Below are 16051 nucleotides of genomic sequence, written 5' to 3'. Positions count from 1 at the left end.
TCCTCTCTCTATACACGAAGTCACTCGGCACCATCATATCCTTACATGGTCTCTCCTATCATTGCTATGTGGGTGACACTCAACTACTTTTCTCTTTCCCCCTCCTTCTGACACCCAGGTGGTGACACACATATGTGTGCCTGGCAGATGTCCCATCTTAGATCTCTACCCACTACCTCAAGCTCAACAAGACAGAGCTGCTCTTCTATCCAGGGAAGGCCTGCCCACTCCAAGACCTCTCCATCACTGTTGACAACCCCACGGTTCTCTGCAAACATCAAAGCAGTGACTCACTCCTGCAGGTTCATGCTCTACAACATCTGTAATGTACGACCCTACCTCACACAGGAAGCGGCGCAGGTCCTAATCCAGGCACATGTCATCTCCTGTCTGGACTACTGCAACTCGTTGTTGGCTGGGATCCCTGCTTATGCCATCAAACCCCTTCAAATGATCCAGAATTCTGCAGCCCGCCTGGTGTTCAACCTTCTCAAGTTCTCCCATGTCACTCCCCTCCTCCGCACACTCCACTGGCTTCCATTCAAAGCTCGCTATGCTCAAAACCTACACCCCAACCAGAGTACTCCATTCTGCCACCTCTGGTCCCTCCCAAAGGCCTTTTGTGAACTAACACTTGACCTTTTTCCTCCTTACTAGCTCTGACTTTGTTGATAGCTACTTTGAGGAAAAATGTACTTACTATGACTGAGATATGTGGTTGTCCCACATACCTATCTTAAGACGAATGCACTAACTAAGTTGCTCTGGATAAGAGCGTCTGCTAAATGACTCAAATGTAAATGTAGTGAGGCAAAATGTTAGATGTGAAACTCATTGCATGAATGAAAATAGGGTGAAAATAGGCTGACTCTTAACTTGAAATTCATATGCCTAAGAGTAAATTATGTACTTGCGATTCTTACTGATATTTTACAATCGTCGATTTAAGTCAGTCAAACAGTAGCCTACCTGAGCTGGACTTAAGGCTTTTGTCAGTGAAGAAGTCATCCTCTTCATCGTCATCGAACAGCCCCCCTCCTCCTCCCCCTAAAGAGGTCTTTCTAGGGGCTGATGTCTGGGTCTTGTTGGATTTGGATAGACTGCCGTTCTCTCTGCCCTCCACTGAAGCAGGGTTATTGGGAATGCCAAACAGGCTGTTCTCTATGGGGAAAAGAGGAGGACAGGACAGACTCAGAGGATGATCTTCTCAATACCATTACAGAATTGTCAACATGTAGTCAACTGTGTGTAGTCATGTTATGTAGCAGTATTTAGCTTGAATTGAACAAATTCCATTCCACTGAATAAATTCCAATTCCATTTCAAAAGGGTAAGAGTGAATCTGTAGAGGCATTATGTCCTCAAGCCCCCCAAAAGTGTCCGACAGTTATTACTATCTTATAATCAATGTCGCCTTTGCTGTCCTTGGGGCATGTTTCTGTTACCTGGGAATATTGACACAGCCACTGAAGGAATCTTCTTAGCAGACTTGACAGGTTCTGGCAGAAAAATAAGAGAAATACAAGTTCTGTAAACAGGTCCAAGTCTCAATACTGTCCAGGAAAAAGCATCTAGCAAAATTTACACGGTAACCCACGACAACTAAATTAGAAACCGTGACCACAGTCAGTCATTGTACAAAATTAACAACATTCTCAATTAATAACATGCCCAAACTGAGAGAAAGGGGAAGCTACTATTTGAACTTCCCCAACAAGAAATGTTCGTTTACAAAACATTTTGCTACAAAGTGCCCTAAACAAAAACGGCCTTGGTGTTTCAACGGTTAGTTGTAGGGCCATTATTACCTGTGGCGTGAGCTGTGTTCCTGGTCTTCTCCTCTGCTACAGGCTGTTCAGGTGCATCAGAGAACAGATCTCCCTGGACAACAAACATATCATTAGGTCTGCTATGGATTCAGACAAAATTAATTAAAAAAAAATACTCTTTGGGAGCCTTTAACAAGCCAGATAGATTTTGTTCTATCATTTTAAATGAAATTACAATTGGTAAGTCACATTTAAAAATTAAGATATGGAAGCTACAAAAAGGCATTCAGGTTAGCATACTTCATCGTCATCAAACAGTCCTCTCCCTCCGCTGAAGAGGCCTCCTTTCCCTCCGAACGGAGAGAAGTCCTCGTCCTCCATCTTCGGCGGCCCAAACAACTCCTCACTGTCATCTTCAATAGCTACAACAACAAACAATCAGGTCTTGTGTCTACAAGAAACATACAAATAAATAAAACAAATAAATGGAATGTCATTTTATTATAAAATTACATCTAATTCAGTTACTTTGAAGCGAGACTACCTCCACTGATGTTATTCTGACTGAAGTGTTAGCTTAGCAGGGACCACATACACTGAGTGTACAAACATTCCGAACACCTGCTCTTTCCATGACAGACTAAACAGGTGTATCCAGATGAAAGCTATGATCCCTTATTGAGGTCACTAGTTAAATCCAATTAAAATCAGTATAGATGAAAGGGAGGAAACAGGTTAAAGAAGGATTTAAGCCATTCAGAGGGTGAATGGGCAAGACAACAGATTTAAGTGCCTTTGAACAGGGTATGCCAGTTGGTACCAGGCATTGGAGTCAACATGAGCCAGCACCCCTGTGGAACGCTTTTGTCACCTTGTAGAGTCCATGCCACGATGAATGAGGGCAAAGGGGGGGGGTGAAACACAATATTAGGAAAGTGTTCCTAATGTTTGGTATACTCAGTGTAATTGGATGCATAGTGTGTGAGATTAGGTGCTTGTTCACGACGCAAAGTAACGGAAACCCTCCTTTACATAAGTGAGTGAATGAATGTCCTACCCTGTGGACTCTCAGGCTTGGGCTCTTTCTTTGTTTGACTCTTCTTCTTAGAGGCAGACGATAACGCTTCATAGAGGTGACATGGGAAAGGAAACATGAGCATGCACATGCAGAACAATAATATGAAGTGAAACATCTATGTACTCTTGTAATTCACATCACATTTGATGTATGGCCTACATCAAATGAAAACATATTTTCAAGTCTATATGGAGCAAACAGTGATGATACGATTCAAACAGGGAGGAAAGATGATTGACTTTAGGCAGATTTTTCTTCAAGTGCCAAACAGTTTCTGTATACAAATTAGGGCCTGGTGTTTTGCGCAATCACATAGCAAAATTTTATCCTGTATTTTCAGCATGAATTGAGAATTACAGCAAAAATTTAAGCAATTGTCTGAGGATGGTGCTGGACCATCTGACATAAAAAGGAAACAGGTTGGGCAAGGCAATAAGTTATCTATAGCAGAAACACACTGGTACCCAGGCTAGTAGAGAAGATCATACAGAAACAGGGAGTGTGTGCAGGGCCGGCCCGCCCATCAGGCAGGATTAGAGCGGCAGATTGAATAGGGCAGTATTTTCCGAGCTAAACTGACCAAGACGCACCCACTTTGACGAAGACAGGGGTGCACAATATCTATCTTGTCCATGCCCAGCGCGCCTCTCCAATGCTGCTGTTGGAGAGACGCAGCGGCACTCCACCAAAGCGCCGTCATTTTTCCAACAAGTAGAGTGTCTACAGCCTCTGGCTCCCTATCAAATGGCAATGTGCTTCGATGTGAATATGAATTAACATGTTAACACACCATACCCTAAAACAGGACAGGTCAAAATACAATTTTCCAACGGGTAGTCTCTCTATAGCCCTGGCAGATGGCCTTGGTGCCCTGGCAGATGGCCTTGGTGCCCTGGCAGATGGCCTTGCCCCTAAAATCATTCAAATTCTACTTTGCGGGTATAGGAGGAGGGCGGCATATACGCCATTGCTTTAATCTATAAGAAAGTAGAACTAAAGGAAATCTAAGATGTGTCAAATACATTATATCCAGCTCAGGGCTCCAGCTATGCATTTGGCTTGCTAGCTAAGCAGCTATATGTCAAGATGAAGCTTATTGGTTACAGCAGAGACTTTCAATCCCCTCTTGTTGCCTAAATTGTTTTGTGCGTTAAAATTCTAAATAAAATACATTTAAGATATGTTACATTCGGTAATATTGTATGCCCCGGTATGGTACAGAAATGGTGTGAAAATCTGGATACCGCCCAACTTCAGTGTTGAACAGTTTGCAATACAGGTCATCATAGCTGCGGGAAGTACCTCCTGAAATCATAATTTATTATAAAAATATAAATGTGTGCGCATTGGACCTTTATTACTCAGACAAAAATAGTAGTCAGCAGCACAGGGAAAACAATCTCTCTGCGACCCCACTCCTAAACATCTTCCTGCAGCCATGCAGGTTATATCAAGTCAACTTACATGTGCGATCTCCCTCCGGCTTGCTGATAGGTTCCCCTTTGATTCTGGCGGCCAGCTCATCAGCAAAGGATGATGGTCCTGTGTTCTGAATGTGACACAAAGACTTACGTAAAAGAGAGGTGGAATAGAACATTTAATATTCATGCAAGGGGACATGTAAACATGCTATTAACTAACATGTTATATTAAGTCATGCATATAAAGTATTAGCAATGTTGACTTAACTGGATAAATAAAGGTAGTAATATTTAATAAATGACCTGTTTGTAATAATGTTAGTATCATTATCCAGCAGGAAAACATTAAATAACAAGCATACCGTTATGCACTCATCGTCGTCGTCATCTTTGTCCGATTCTCCGAATATGTCTGATTCTTCCCCCTCGTCGTCATCACTCAACATGGACGACTTCTGCAGAGGAAATCATTCAATGTCATCCATGCTGTTGCAAATTGCATTTACATTCCTGACTAAGATAAGAGCGTCTTCTAAATGACTAAAATGTCATCATTACCATCGTCACCATAAACAATAGCATTCTTATGGCCAGTGTCCAGAGTAGGTAGGATTCAATCAATCACACACTTTTCTGTTGTTTCGTCTTTGATTAAATTGGCAAATACCCTAATCATCCCTTGTCAGAATTGTTCACACAAAGATATCCACCAACTCTGGGTTTGAACGTTGACCCTGACAGTCAAGAGTGAAATTGTCCTCACCTTCTTAATGCTGCTTGGCCCCTCCTCGTCCTGGTCAAAGTCTTCGTCTGACTGCTGTTCACAAACACCACAGGGATAATACAATTATCTGAATCAAATAGAATTTTCTGTATTTTCACCTCGTTTGGATTAAGATTTAAAATTATGCCAACTTCACTCTGAAAAACATTGTTTCTTTCTGGATGAGTAGAGAAAAGTCTTACATCAGCATCTTTGCCATCTTCGCTGTCGATAACACTGTCCCGATCGCTGTCGATTGATATTTCTATATAGTAAAAAAACAACAGTTTCACAAAAAATACATGACAGAGGTTCTTCGACAGAGGTTACTCTTCCCAACGATAATAAAAAAAAAAAACTGTACTTTTGGGGGGTTTGAACCGGTTCAGAACTTTATTTTACTGGTCGGACATGTAGAACGGAAAAAATAAATAATACAATTTAATTTCCAACCCCTGCTTCCCAGTACGTGGAGGAAGCGTATTGTGATGCACTCTCCAAACTGTGCCAAGAGTTGCTGGGCAAAAGTGTGAAAACTGCTTTGTTACATGTAGAACCACATTTACCCCTAAAGCATATATGATCAAACATTAAGTGATGCAGCACTGGCATCTACTTACATCTGATCCTACCCGGAGCCAACTATTTTTTTTAAATCCCTCTTTATGTTTATAAACAATGTTCAAACTTCAGCAATAACAACTTGCTAAAGCAAGCATCAACTCTGGCTCCAAACAAACCCTCCTTGCGCCTCTCAGAAATGGCAATCATCCCTGTGGCAATTGCGCACAAAGTACAGTAAAAAGCTCTGACTTTAGACACCCTCGGTGTGGTAAAAGGTTTAACATTAAAGGCTTTATTTCATGTAACACTATGAACGTTAATTGCATCTTACGTTGCCCATGTGATATGGCCATAAAATGTTTATTGACGAGTTCATCTGACTCTGAGAAAGTAGACAAAGGGCTTCATTGCCAAAATCCTGAAGTATCCATTTAAGAAAAGAATTAGTGAGCATAAGAGCACCATAAGGCGTAATGATGACAATTACCCTGTTGCCTGCCACGAACAAAATGTTCAGTGCCTTTACGTTTTCAGGGTATTAAAAAAGTGTACCTTTCACCCAGAGAAGATAGTGGCAGCGCTATCAAGGAGCAGGAAACTAATTTGCATGCTTATAAGAAACCCCACTACTACAACGAACCATCAAACAGGAAAAGCATCAATACAGGACTAAGACCGGCTCTGACGCTCGTCGAATGTGGATTACAGGGAAACACACCCACGAGCTGCCCAGTTACGCAAACCTACGTGACGAGATAAATGCTTTCTATGTTCACGTCGAGGAAAGCAACACTGAACCATGCATGAGAGCACCAGCTGTTCCGGGCGACTTTGTGATCAAGCCAATGTAGGTAAGACCGTTAAACAGGTTAACATTCACAAGGCCGCAGGACCATATGGATTACCAGGACGTGTACTCAGAGCATTCGCTGACCAGCTGGCAAGTGGCTTCACTGATATATTTTTGTATTTCTCCCTGACTCATGTCTGATGTACAGTTGAAGTTGGAAGTTTACATACACTTAAGTTGGAGTCATTAAAAATCATTTTCAACCACTCCACAAATTTCTTGTTAACAAACTATAGTTTTGGCAAGTTGGTTAGGACATCTACTTTGTGCATGACAATCCATTTTTCCAACAATTGTTTACAGACAGATTATTTCACTTATAATTCACTGTATCACAATTCCAGTGGGTCAGAAGTTTACATACACTAAGTTGACTGTGCCTTTAAACAGCTTGGGAAAATCCAGAAAATGATGACATGGTTTTAGAAGCTCCTGATAGGCTAATTGACATAATTTGAGTCAATTGGCGGTGTACCTGTGGATGTATTTCAATGCCTCTTTGCTTGACATCATGGGAAAATCAAAAGAAATCAGCCAAGACCTCAGACAAAAAATTGTAGACCTCCACAAGTCTGGTATATCCTTGGGAGTAATTTCCAAATGCCTGAAGGTTCCACATTCATCTGTACAAACAATAGTACGCAAGTATAAACACCATGGGACCACACAGCCGTCATACCGCTCAAGACGCGTTCCGTCTCCTAGAGATGAATGTACCTTGGTGCGAAAAGTGCAAATCAATCCCAGAACAACAGCAAAGGACCTTGTGAAGATGCTGGAGGAAACAGGTACAAAAGTATCTATAACCAAAGTAAAACGAGTCCTATATCGACAACCTGAAAGGCCGTACAGCAAGGGAGAAGCCACTGCTCCAAAACCACCATAAAAAAGCAAGACTACGGTTTGCAACTGCACATGGGGACAAAGATTTTATTTTTTGGAGAAATGTCTTCTGGTCTGATGAAAGAAAAATTTAAGTGTTTGGCCATAATGACCATTGTTATGTTTGGAGGAAAATGAGGGACGCTTGAAAGCTGAAGAACACCATCCCAACCATGAAGCACGGGGTGGCAGCATCATGTTGTGGGGGTGCTTTGCTGCCGGTTGGGACAGGTGCATTTCACAAAATAGATGACATCATGAGGGAGGAAAATTATGTGGACATATTGAAGCAACATCTCAAGACATCAGTCAGGAAGTTAAAGCTTGGTCGCAAATGGGTCTTCCAAATGGACAATGACCCCAAGCATACTTCCAAAGTTGTGGCAAAATGGCTTAAGGACAACAAAGTCAAGGAGTGCCCATCACAAAGTCCTGACCTCAATCCTATAGAAAATTTGTTGTCAGAACTGAAAAAGCATGTGTGAGCAAGGAGGCCTACAAACCTGACAGTTACACCAGCTCTGTCAGGAGGAATGGGCCAAAATTCACCCAACTTGTGGTGGGAAGCTTGTGGAAGGCTCCCTGAAACGTTTGACCCAAGTTAAACAATTTAAAGGCAATGCTACCGAATACTAATTGAGTGTATGTAAACTTTGACCAACTGGGAATGTGATGAAAGAAATAAAAACTGATATAAATGATTCTCTCTACTATTATTCTGACATTTCACATTCTTAAAATAAAGTGGTGATGTAACTGACCTAAGACAGGTAATTTGAACTAGGATTAAATGTCAGGAATTGTGAAAAACTGAGTTTAAATGTAATTGTCTAAGGTGTATGTAAACTTCTGACTTCAACTGTACATGTTTCAAGCAGACTACCATAGTGTTCTTGAGCAAAGGGACAAAGGTAACCTGCCTAAATGACTATTGTCCCGTAGCACTCACATCTGTAGCCATGAAATGCTTTGAAAGGCTGGTCATGGCTCAAATCAATACCATCATCCTAGACACCCTGGACCCACTCCAATTCGCATACTGCCACAATAGATGCACAGATAGTGCAATAGAGATTGCATCACACACTGCCCTCTCCCACTTGGAAAAGAGGAACACCTATGTAAAAAGCTGTTCATTGAATGCTGAGCTGTACTCAACACCATTGTGCCCTCCAAGCTCAATTAACTAAGGACCCTAGGACTGGACACATGCCTCTGCAACTGGATTCTTGACTGGTGGTGGGTAGGCAGCAACACATCCGCCACTCTGACCCTCAACACGGGCCCCTCAGGGGTGCGTGCTTAGTCCCCTCCTGTACTCCCTGTTCACCCACGACTGATTTGCACACGCACGACTCCAACACCATCCTTAAGTTTGTAGACGACACAACGGTGGTAGGCCTGATCACCAACGATGGTGTGGTGCCAGAACAACAACCTCTCCCTCAATATCAGCAAGACAAAGAAGCTGATCGTGGACTACAGCCAACGGATTCACATTTACAAGGCTGTAGTGGAGCGGGTCGAGAGCTTCAAGTTCCTCAAGTGTGCACATAACTAAGGGTCTATCATGGTCGACACACACCAACAAAGTAGTGAAGAGGGCATGACAACACCTCTTCCCCTTCATGAGGCTGAAAATATTTGGCAGGGGCCCTCAGATAAAAGTCTATAGCTGCACAACCAGAAAAAAAACTTTAATGTTAGCTAAGTGACTAACATTAGCTTGCAAAATCAATCTTCCTGGATTAAGATCCCTGCTGTCTAATATTTGTTTTGTGCATGCTGCAAACTGCGTTTTGAGATACTTGCATTTGCTGGATTGTCTGTCTTAGTAGTGAATGATTGTATGCGCTCGTTAGCATTTACCTAGCATCCACTATGGTGGTTCCGTAGTACTTTTGTGAGCATTCTGGTAAGTATATATATTTAATATTTTTACCTTTGCAAAATAAAAGTGAGCCCCTTGTGTGCACTACTGCTATTACTGTATATCCCAGGATGGCACAGGCACGGTACGGAAATCTGAGTAATGCCCTCCAACAGAGGGTAGTGCATACAGCCTAGTACATCACTGGGGCCGAGCTCCCTGCCATCCAGGACCTCTATACCAGGCAGTGTCAGAGGAAGACCCTAACAATTGTTGAAGACTCCAGCCACCCTTGTCATAGACTGTTCTCTCTGCTACAGCACGGCAAGCAGCACCAAGTCTGGTCCAACAGGACCCTGAACAGCTTTTACCCTCAAGCCATAAGACTGCTAAATAGTCGGTTAAATAGTTAACCAAATAGCTACGAAGAATAGCTGCATTTACCTTTTTTTTCTCATCACATATGCTGCTGCTACTGTTTAATATCTGTCACTATATAGTCAAGTTATCATTACTCATTGTGTATGTATTATATGTTTTACTTTCTATTATTTCTCTCTGCAATGTTGGCAAGTAAGCACTTCACTGTTAGTCTACACCTGTTGTTAACAAAGCATGTAACAAATAAAAATGTGACTTGAACACTGAGAAAACGCGGTGCAAAAGGGAACTCTTTTGGACTCAAACACATCCATCAAGGCTTACTGATGATTTTGACATGAGGGCCATTATTTAATATGTTTCCCCCTAACCCCTGGCTTTATGTGGTTCCTGTCATTTATTACTTTTTTTAGCCTGAGGCTTTTCCTGGTCTTAAAAAAAAGAAAAAAGAAAAGAAATGTGTGTTAAGTGTTTATGCATTATGAAAAAACACATAAAAGGAATTGTCAAAAATATACTGAAACAAAAAAATATAAACTGTCTCGAAGTCAGACTTTCCCTGAGATAACTGATTACTGATGTGCCTCCTGGCGTTTGCGTACACAGGTTTTGCTCATCATGTCTGATTGCATTGACACACGTTGCCTATATGTGGTCTCTGTCATGTGTTTTGTATGCTCTGATGAAGGTCTGACGACCAAAAGCGCAGCCTAAATAAATAGAGAATTGTGCATTGATCCGGAGTGTGAACAGATTTCTTTTCATTACAAAAAAATACATGAGAAACATTAATGTTACACAAGAAACACTATGCTTGGAAGAGAGTATTGAACACTAACAATATAAACACATGCTAAGAAAATACAGACTTTCTTTCAGTAGAAATAGTATATTCAGAACAGAGTTGAAGTGACCTACCTTCACTGGAAAGGTCTCCCAGTCCTACGTCGTCTTGCTCCATAAAAAGTTGAGAGCCAATAAGATACGGTAAAGGCCTGTCCACATACAGGTCCTACAGACACAGCGAGAGGTGGGTTGGAGAAAGAAAGAGGGGGGAGAAAGCAGACAGAGATAACATTGGTCAACACGGGCAGAACCATTCATTACTCAAAAACACCCCTTTTACATCAACAATTGTCACAAAGTACTTATTACGACCTAGACCCAAAAGAGAAATCAGAAGCAGAGTGGCAAGGAAAGATTAGCCAGGGAAGAAAACTTGAGAGGAACCAGACTCAGAGGAGTGCCAATCCTCCCTTAGATGTACTGGATAGGTATTAATTAGGGGTGTAACTGTTAACCAAACCCACAGTTTCGGTACGTATTGCAGTTTTGGGGACACGGATTGATTCGGTTTCAGAAATGCCAACAGTTACTGTAGTTAATTTTTGTTGACTTACGAAAATACAAAGTGTTGGTATTCCTGATGACATATACACTACATGGCCAAGAACATCTCATTCCAAATTCATGGGCATTGATATGGAGTTAGTCCCCCTTTGCTGCTTCAACAGCCTCCACTCTTCTAGAAAGGCTTTCCGCTACATGTTGGAACATTGCTGTAGCGTTAAGATTTCCCTTCACTGGAACTGAAGGGCTTAGCCCGAACCATGAAAAACAGCCCCAGACCATTATTCCTCCTCCACCGAACTTTACAGTTGGCACTAAGCATTGCAGCAGGTAGCGTTGTCCTGGCATCCGCCAAACCTAAATTTGTCAGTTGGAATGCCAGATTTATCACTTCAGAGAACGGGTTGACTGCTCCAAAATCCAATGGAGGCGAGCTTTATACCACTCCAGCCAACACTTGGCATTGCGCATGGTGCTCCTAGACGTTTCAACTTCACAATAACAGCACTTACAGTTAACTGGGGCAGCTCTAGCAGTGCAGAAATGTTACGAACTGACTAGTTGGAAAGGTGGCATCCTATGACGGTGTCACGTTGAAAGGCACTGAGCTCTTCAGTACGAGCCAATGTTTGTCTATGGAGAATGCATGGCTGTGTGCTCGGTTTTATACACCTGTCAGCAAAGGGTGTAGCCGAATCCACTAATTTGAAGCGGTGTTAACATACACTAAATGGCCAAAAGTATGATTATGAGTCATATAATTAAGCAATACGGCACCAGGGGGTGTGGTATATAGCCAACATACCACTGCTAAGGGCTGTTCTTAAACTCGAGCTGTGGTATATTGGTCATATAACACAAATCCCTGAGGTGCATTATTGCTATTATAAACTGGTTACCAATGTAATTAGAGCAGTAACAAGAAATGTTTTGTCATACATGGGGTATACGGTCTGATATACCACTGTCAGCCAATCAGCACTCAGGGCTCAAACCACCCAGTTTATAATGCTTATAAGAGCACAAATCAGGAATACCACACGTTGTATTTTCTTAACTGTAAACACACGATTGCTCATCAACAACACTAAAATAAAGTGCAATATGTGTGTGAAATCAACATGTAAACATGGCTCAGACATTGTATAGGCCTATGCTATAATGTTTTCTAACAAAGAGAAAACTGCCCACTTGTGTGACTCTCATAAAGGGGGTGTATCTGTAGCACGGTCCTTCTCATTTCCCACTCTGGCGTCAGGAGGCTGTCACTGTTAAGTAGCTCTCTGTAGCCCTGGAGGTCCATCCATCTGTAGTAAGCGGAACACTGGGTGCATTGGCCAATTCTTTGACAACTTCTGCTTTAGCTTTCTTATATAGAGTGGGTACTACCTGTTTGATGAAATGGGTGCAAGAGCTGGAAGTTCGTAATGTGGCTCGAGCACTTTCACGAAGTGTTACAACCCCCTATTCTTCTCAACCACCGAGAATGGCTGCATATTCATGGAAATAAACATACCTAATCACCCTTGTAATTTCTTTGGACAGGTCAGAATCAGCTGCTTGAACACAGAGGGAAGACAAAGTTGTGTTGTTATTTTGCTCCGGTGGTAGGAATACTAGGTTGATGTTCGCATAAATGTGTCAACATGTTTGAGGTGACGGCAGCTACATAGACCATTCTCGTTGAGCTGTGGCGACAGACTCTCTGTCCATCACCGTTGTAATCTACTGGAAGGCCAGAATGTTCCCAAACTGGAAACAATGGAGAATCCTCCTGTTTTGTCAACCCCACCATTAGCCATCATACAGAACAAGTTTCCGGCTGTGCCTCACAAAAGGACAGTTTGAAATGCGCCAATTAAGACATTCATTTTGATTACAACGTGCCCATAGACTTAGCGTGACATTTTTTTTCAGCTCAGATTTACTCAAGAGGCATACAACATAGCATAGGCATAGGTTAGGTAGGGAAGGATTAGGTATGCCTAGGTCTTTTTTTAAGTATTAATTCGGGTTCACAGTGAGGACTGAACCAAGGTCCCTGTACCAAACGGTTTGGTACGAATACACGTATTACACACCTAGTATTAATCCTAACATGATATCTGCAGGCATAAGTAACTTGAATTTCATCTGTAATCCTGTATGTTTCCAGATGATTCCACCCTCACCTTGGGCTCTAGTATTGGCTCCACTCTGTCTGTGGCCTCCTCGTCCTCCGAGTCAGAGTTTCCTGCTTTGATGTCCAATTGTTCAAAGGCAGAGTCTAGCACCCTCAGACCGAAATTCACTGCTTCCTGGACCTTAGGGATAAGCTCAGCTTCCTTCTGCTCACGAGTCTTCTCCTGAGGGGGAATTGAATTTAACATTAACCCGAGGGAGGAAATTAAGATGTTATGTGTAGACCTGTGACATCACAAAAACGACATACCCGGGAAGGAACAGGTAGATTATTTACCAGTTCAGGTTGTCTCTCCAAGGTCTCAGCCTTTGGCACTGGCTCCTCCACCTCCTCATCATACACTCTCTGAGGTCAACAAATACAAAGATCAGTAACATCACACAATCAATACAAGAATGAGTTAGAATCTATCAAACATAACACCCTCTGTGATATAGTCAGCAAACAGCGGCGCCACCATCAGTAACCACATGATTAAATACAAGAGGACTCAGTTCCTCATAGTCCCAGGGGGATGACTTTCACATTTTCCTTACCATGTAACACAATTAATATTTTCTTAATTAGGTTAAAATCTTGTTAAATTTCAAAAGGTCTGGAAAATGTCAAACACAGCACAACCATCATCTAAAGAAGAGAGGCACCTAGCTCAACAGAGGAACAAGATATGGGTCGTGTTCATTTAGGCACACCATAGTAAAATTAACGAAAAAAAAAAAGAAAAAAAAACTGTAACAAAGCATCTTAGAGTAGGAGTGCTGATCTTGGATCTGTCAAATTACCCTTAATCATTATGAACTAAAAAGCTAAACTGATCCTAGATCAGTACTCCTACTCAGAAGCTTTGTGAATACGGTCCCATGACAAGACTCTCTGCTTCAGTCCATTTTCTTCCGTTAAAATTATCTAACGAACACAACCATGGTATTTCCTGTTCACACCACAACATACGTTTTCAATGAACTGTGTGTTGGAAAGCATGAGGAAGTCATTGAAGACGGTATGCAGGCAGCAGTCTGTGGCCTTTGTGTCCCTGATCAGTCCATCCAGCTGCTTCTCTATCTCATGAGTCTTTGACAGCATTCTCTGGGAGAAGTCTTGCAGGAACAGGAAGAGCTGTGGAGGAGGTGATACCAACATCAGTTTCATATTCATCTATTCAATAGTGTATCTGATTGTCCACAAGTAGCCATTGTGTTCGGCCCTAAGATAAATAGTTAGTAATGCATTCGCATGGAAGAGATTATGTTTACAATACTGTGTGATTCCTCTACCCATAATATGTAGATTAAGAGGATTACACATTGCTGAATGCAGACAAAACCGGAAGGTAATCAGAGACTGAATAATAACTCAGGAGATACTAGCCTAAATGAAGGCCATAAACAAATGCCAATTAGCCTACCCCTGAGTCTGCAGCCAGGGACCAGTTGGCGCTGGTCTGTCGCATTTCTTCCAGTGTCCAGGGTCTCTCCCACACCTGGCCATCCTCCCCGGCGTGGTTGCTCTGGCTGGGGACATTCGCCATGCCATCCGGCAACCCGCTCATCTGAAACAATGTGGGGCTTGTTCAATGGTAATAAACAGGAGAAAACATTTCAAACGGGGCTTCAGCGTGGCAATTGCAAAAACCGATTCTGTTGCAAAAAGTTTCGCCTGTTGGAAACTGTTGACTCCAAACGGAAAACTAAAGTTTCTATTGGATAAATTCAGTTAGGTCCTTCCCCGTTTCGTTCGGTTCTTAAACGATAAACGGTTTCCGTTGCAAGACGTAATGAATAGATTACATCCCTGATCTGTCGAAAATAACCCCAAATTATAATTTATAAGCGACAGGCATGCATTGGCAAATGCGAGCTAAATGACCTGCCACCACCGGCCTCTTTCTTGCATGGAATCCAGATTAGCTAGTTAGCAAACTACGAACACAGCAGTGCAAGGTTTCATTTGGAAGTCACAAAATGTTCTTAGGAATGCTAGTTAGATAGTTAGTTGAGTGAATGTTTATGCACCGCCTGAGACTGGCTTGTTAAAGTCAAAGATATATATAAACCCTTCTATATGTGTTATCACACGAGCTAACAGTTAGCTAGCTAACGTTAGCTAGGCAGTGATTAATTGAGAGCCTACTCTCGCACTTACATGGATCTTCTTATTAAACTCACCTTAGTTACTGTTGGCAAATGTTGTCCACGATAGTAGAATATGAGCCCAAACCAAACGACGTGAAAAGAGAATCGATTATGCTAAACTCGACCGTTTCCTCATTGGGCTTCTGACAGGTCGGCCATGTTCTGTCTGTCTGGAGACAATCAGCTGACCGCAGTCACCTGACTAATGTGGCGGGGCAACACCAACGCAATACCGCATTACATTCTCTAACGTGATCAATACATTATGGTGGATGTAAATAATACACAACAGCCACGTAGGCACGGGTGGGCCTGGGTCACCCACCGGGGAGCCAAGCCCACCCAATCAGATTGAACAAAAAAAGCTCTCTACTTGTCAGTGTTCCGAACGGGACATTATTTGTCTTTTTACCTAAACATGCAAACACCATCAGATAGAATTCATAGCTAGCAGTGCACTGTAAAAAAATATATATAATAATCCAAGAAGGCTCAAGGTCATTGGCCACAGATAAAATGACGTCAAATCACGTTATATCTACCTATCTTTGATTGGACTGATCATGTCAACATACACACTTTCAAAATCTTAGCTAGCAAGTCAGCAGTCATCATTATGAATCAAATCGATAATCTACTGGCAAATCCTTTTCAATCCTTGTCATATGGAGATAAATTATAGAGCCATTGGACATTACACAATAAATTGGAAATCGCAAATTCAACAATGAGTGGTTTGGAAGGAATCAGTGGCTAGCTGATTTTTGCATTGCAAAAGTGATTTTTGCATTGCAAAACAATCACTAGCC

At 42.0% G+C, this 16051-nt stretch overlaps 1 protein-coding gene across 12 annotated transcripts in view; it reads right to left on the bottom strand.

The window, feature by feature from the left end:
* Positions 1-15546, bottom strand: part of washc2c (WASH complex subunit 2C) — a 35335-nt gene extending 19789 nt beyond the window's left edge. For 2 of the 12 annotated variants that reach the window (XM_055928988.1, XM_055929025.1), the window contains exons 1-15: positions 15276-15544; positions 14516-14659; positions 14062-14226; positions 13360-13455; positions 13100-13273; positions 10497-10590; positions 5235-5296; positions 5032-5085; positions 4631-4723; positions 4312-4414; positions 2827-2892; positions 2070-2191; positions 1809-1881; positions 1446-1499; positions 970-1161 (exon numbers count right to left, since the gene is read on the bottom strand). In XM_055928988.1, the coding sequence (XP_055784963.1) occupies positions 970-1161; positions 1446-1499; positions 1809-1881; positions 2070-2191; positions 2827-2892; positions 4312-4414; positions 4631-4723; positions 5032-5085; positions 5235-5296; positions 10497-10590; positions 13100-13273; positions 13360-13455; positions 14062-14226; positions 14516-14659 (1492 nt within the window). In that variant the 5' untranslated portion in view covers positions 15276-15544. Of the gene's footprint in view, positions 1-969; positions 1162-1445; positions 1500-1808; positions 1882-2069; positions 2192-2826; positions 2893-4311; positions 4415-4630; positions 4724-5031; positions 5086-5234; positions 5297-10496; positions 10591-13099; positions 13274-13359; positions 13456-14061; positions 14227-14515; positions 14660-15275 lie in introns of all 12 variants that reach the window. The other 10 variants (XM_055929062.1, XM_055928997.1, XM_055929042.1 and 7 more) reach the window with 8 other exon arrangements.
* Between the last annotated feature and the right edge of the window lie 505 nt (positions 15547-16051).

Source organism: Salvelinus fontinalis, chromosome 1 (assembly GCF_029448725.1).
Source record: "Salvelinus fontinalis isolate EN_2023a chromosome 1, ASM2944872v1, whole genome shotgun sequence".
Taxonomy (NCBI): Eukaryota; Metazoa; Chordata; class Actinopteri; order Salmoniformes; family Salmonidae; genus Salvelinus; species Salvelinus fontinalis.
This window is presented reverse-complemented; position numbering and strand designations above follow the sequence as displayed.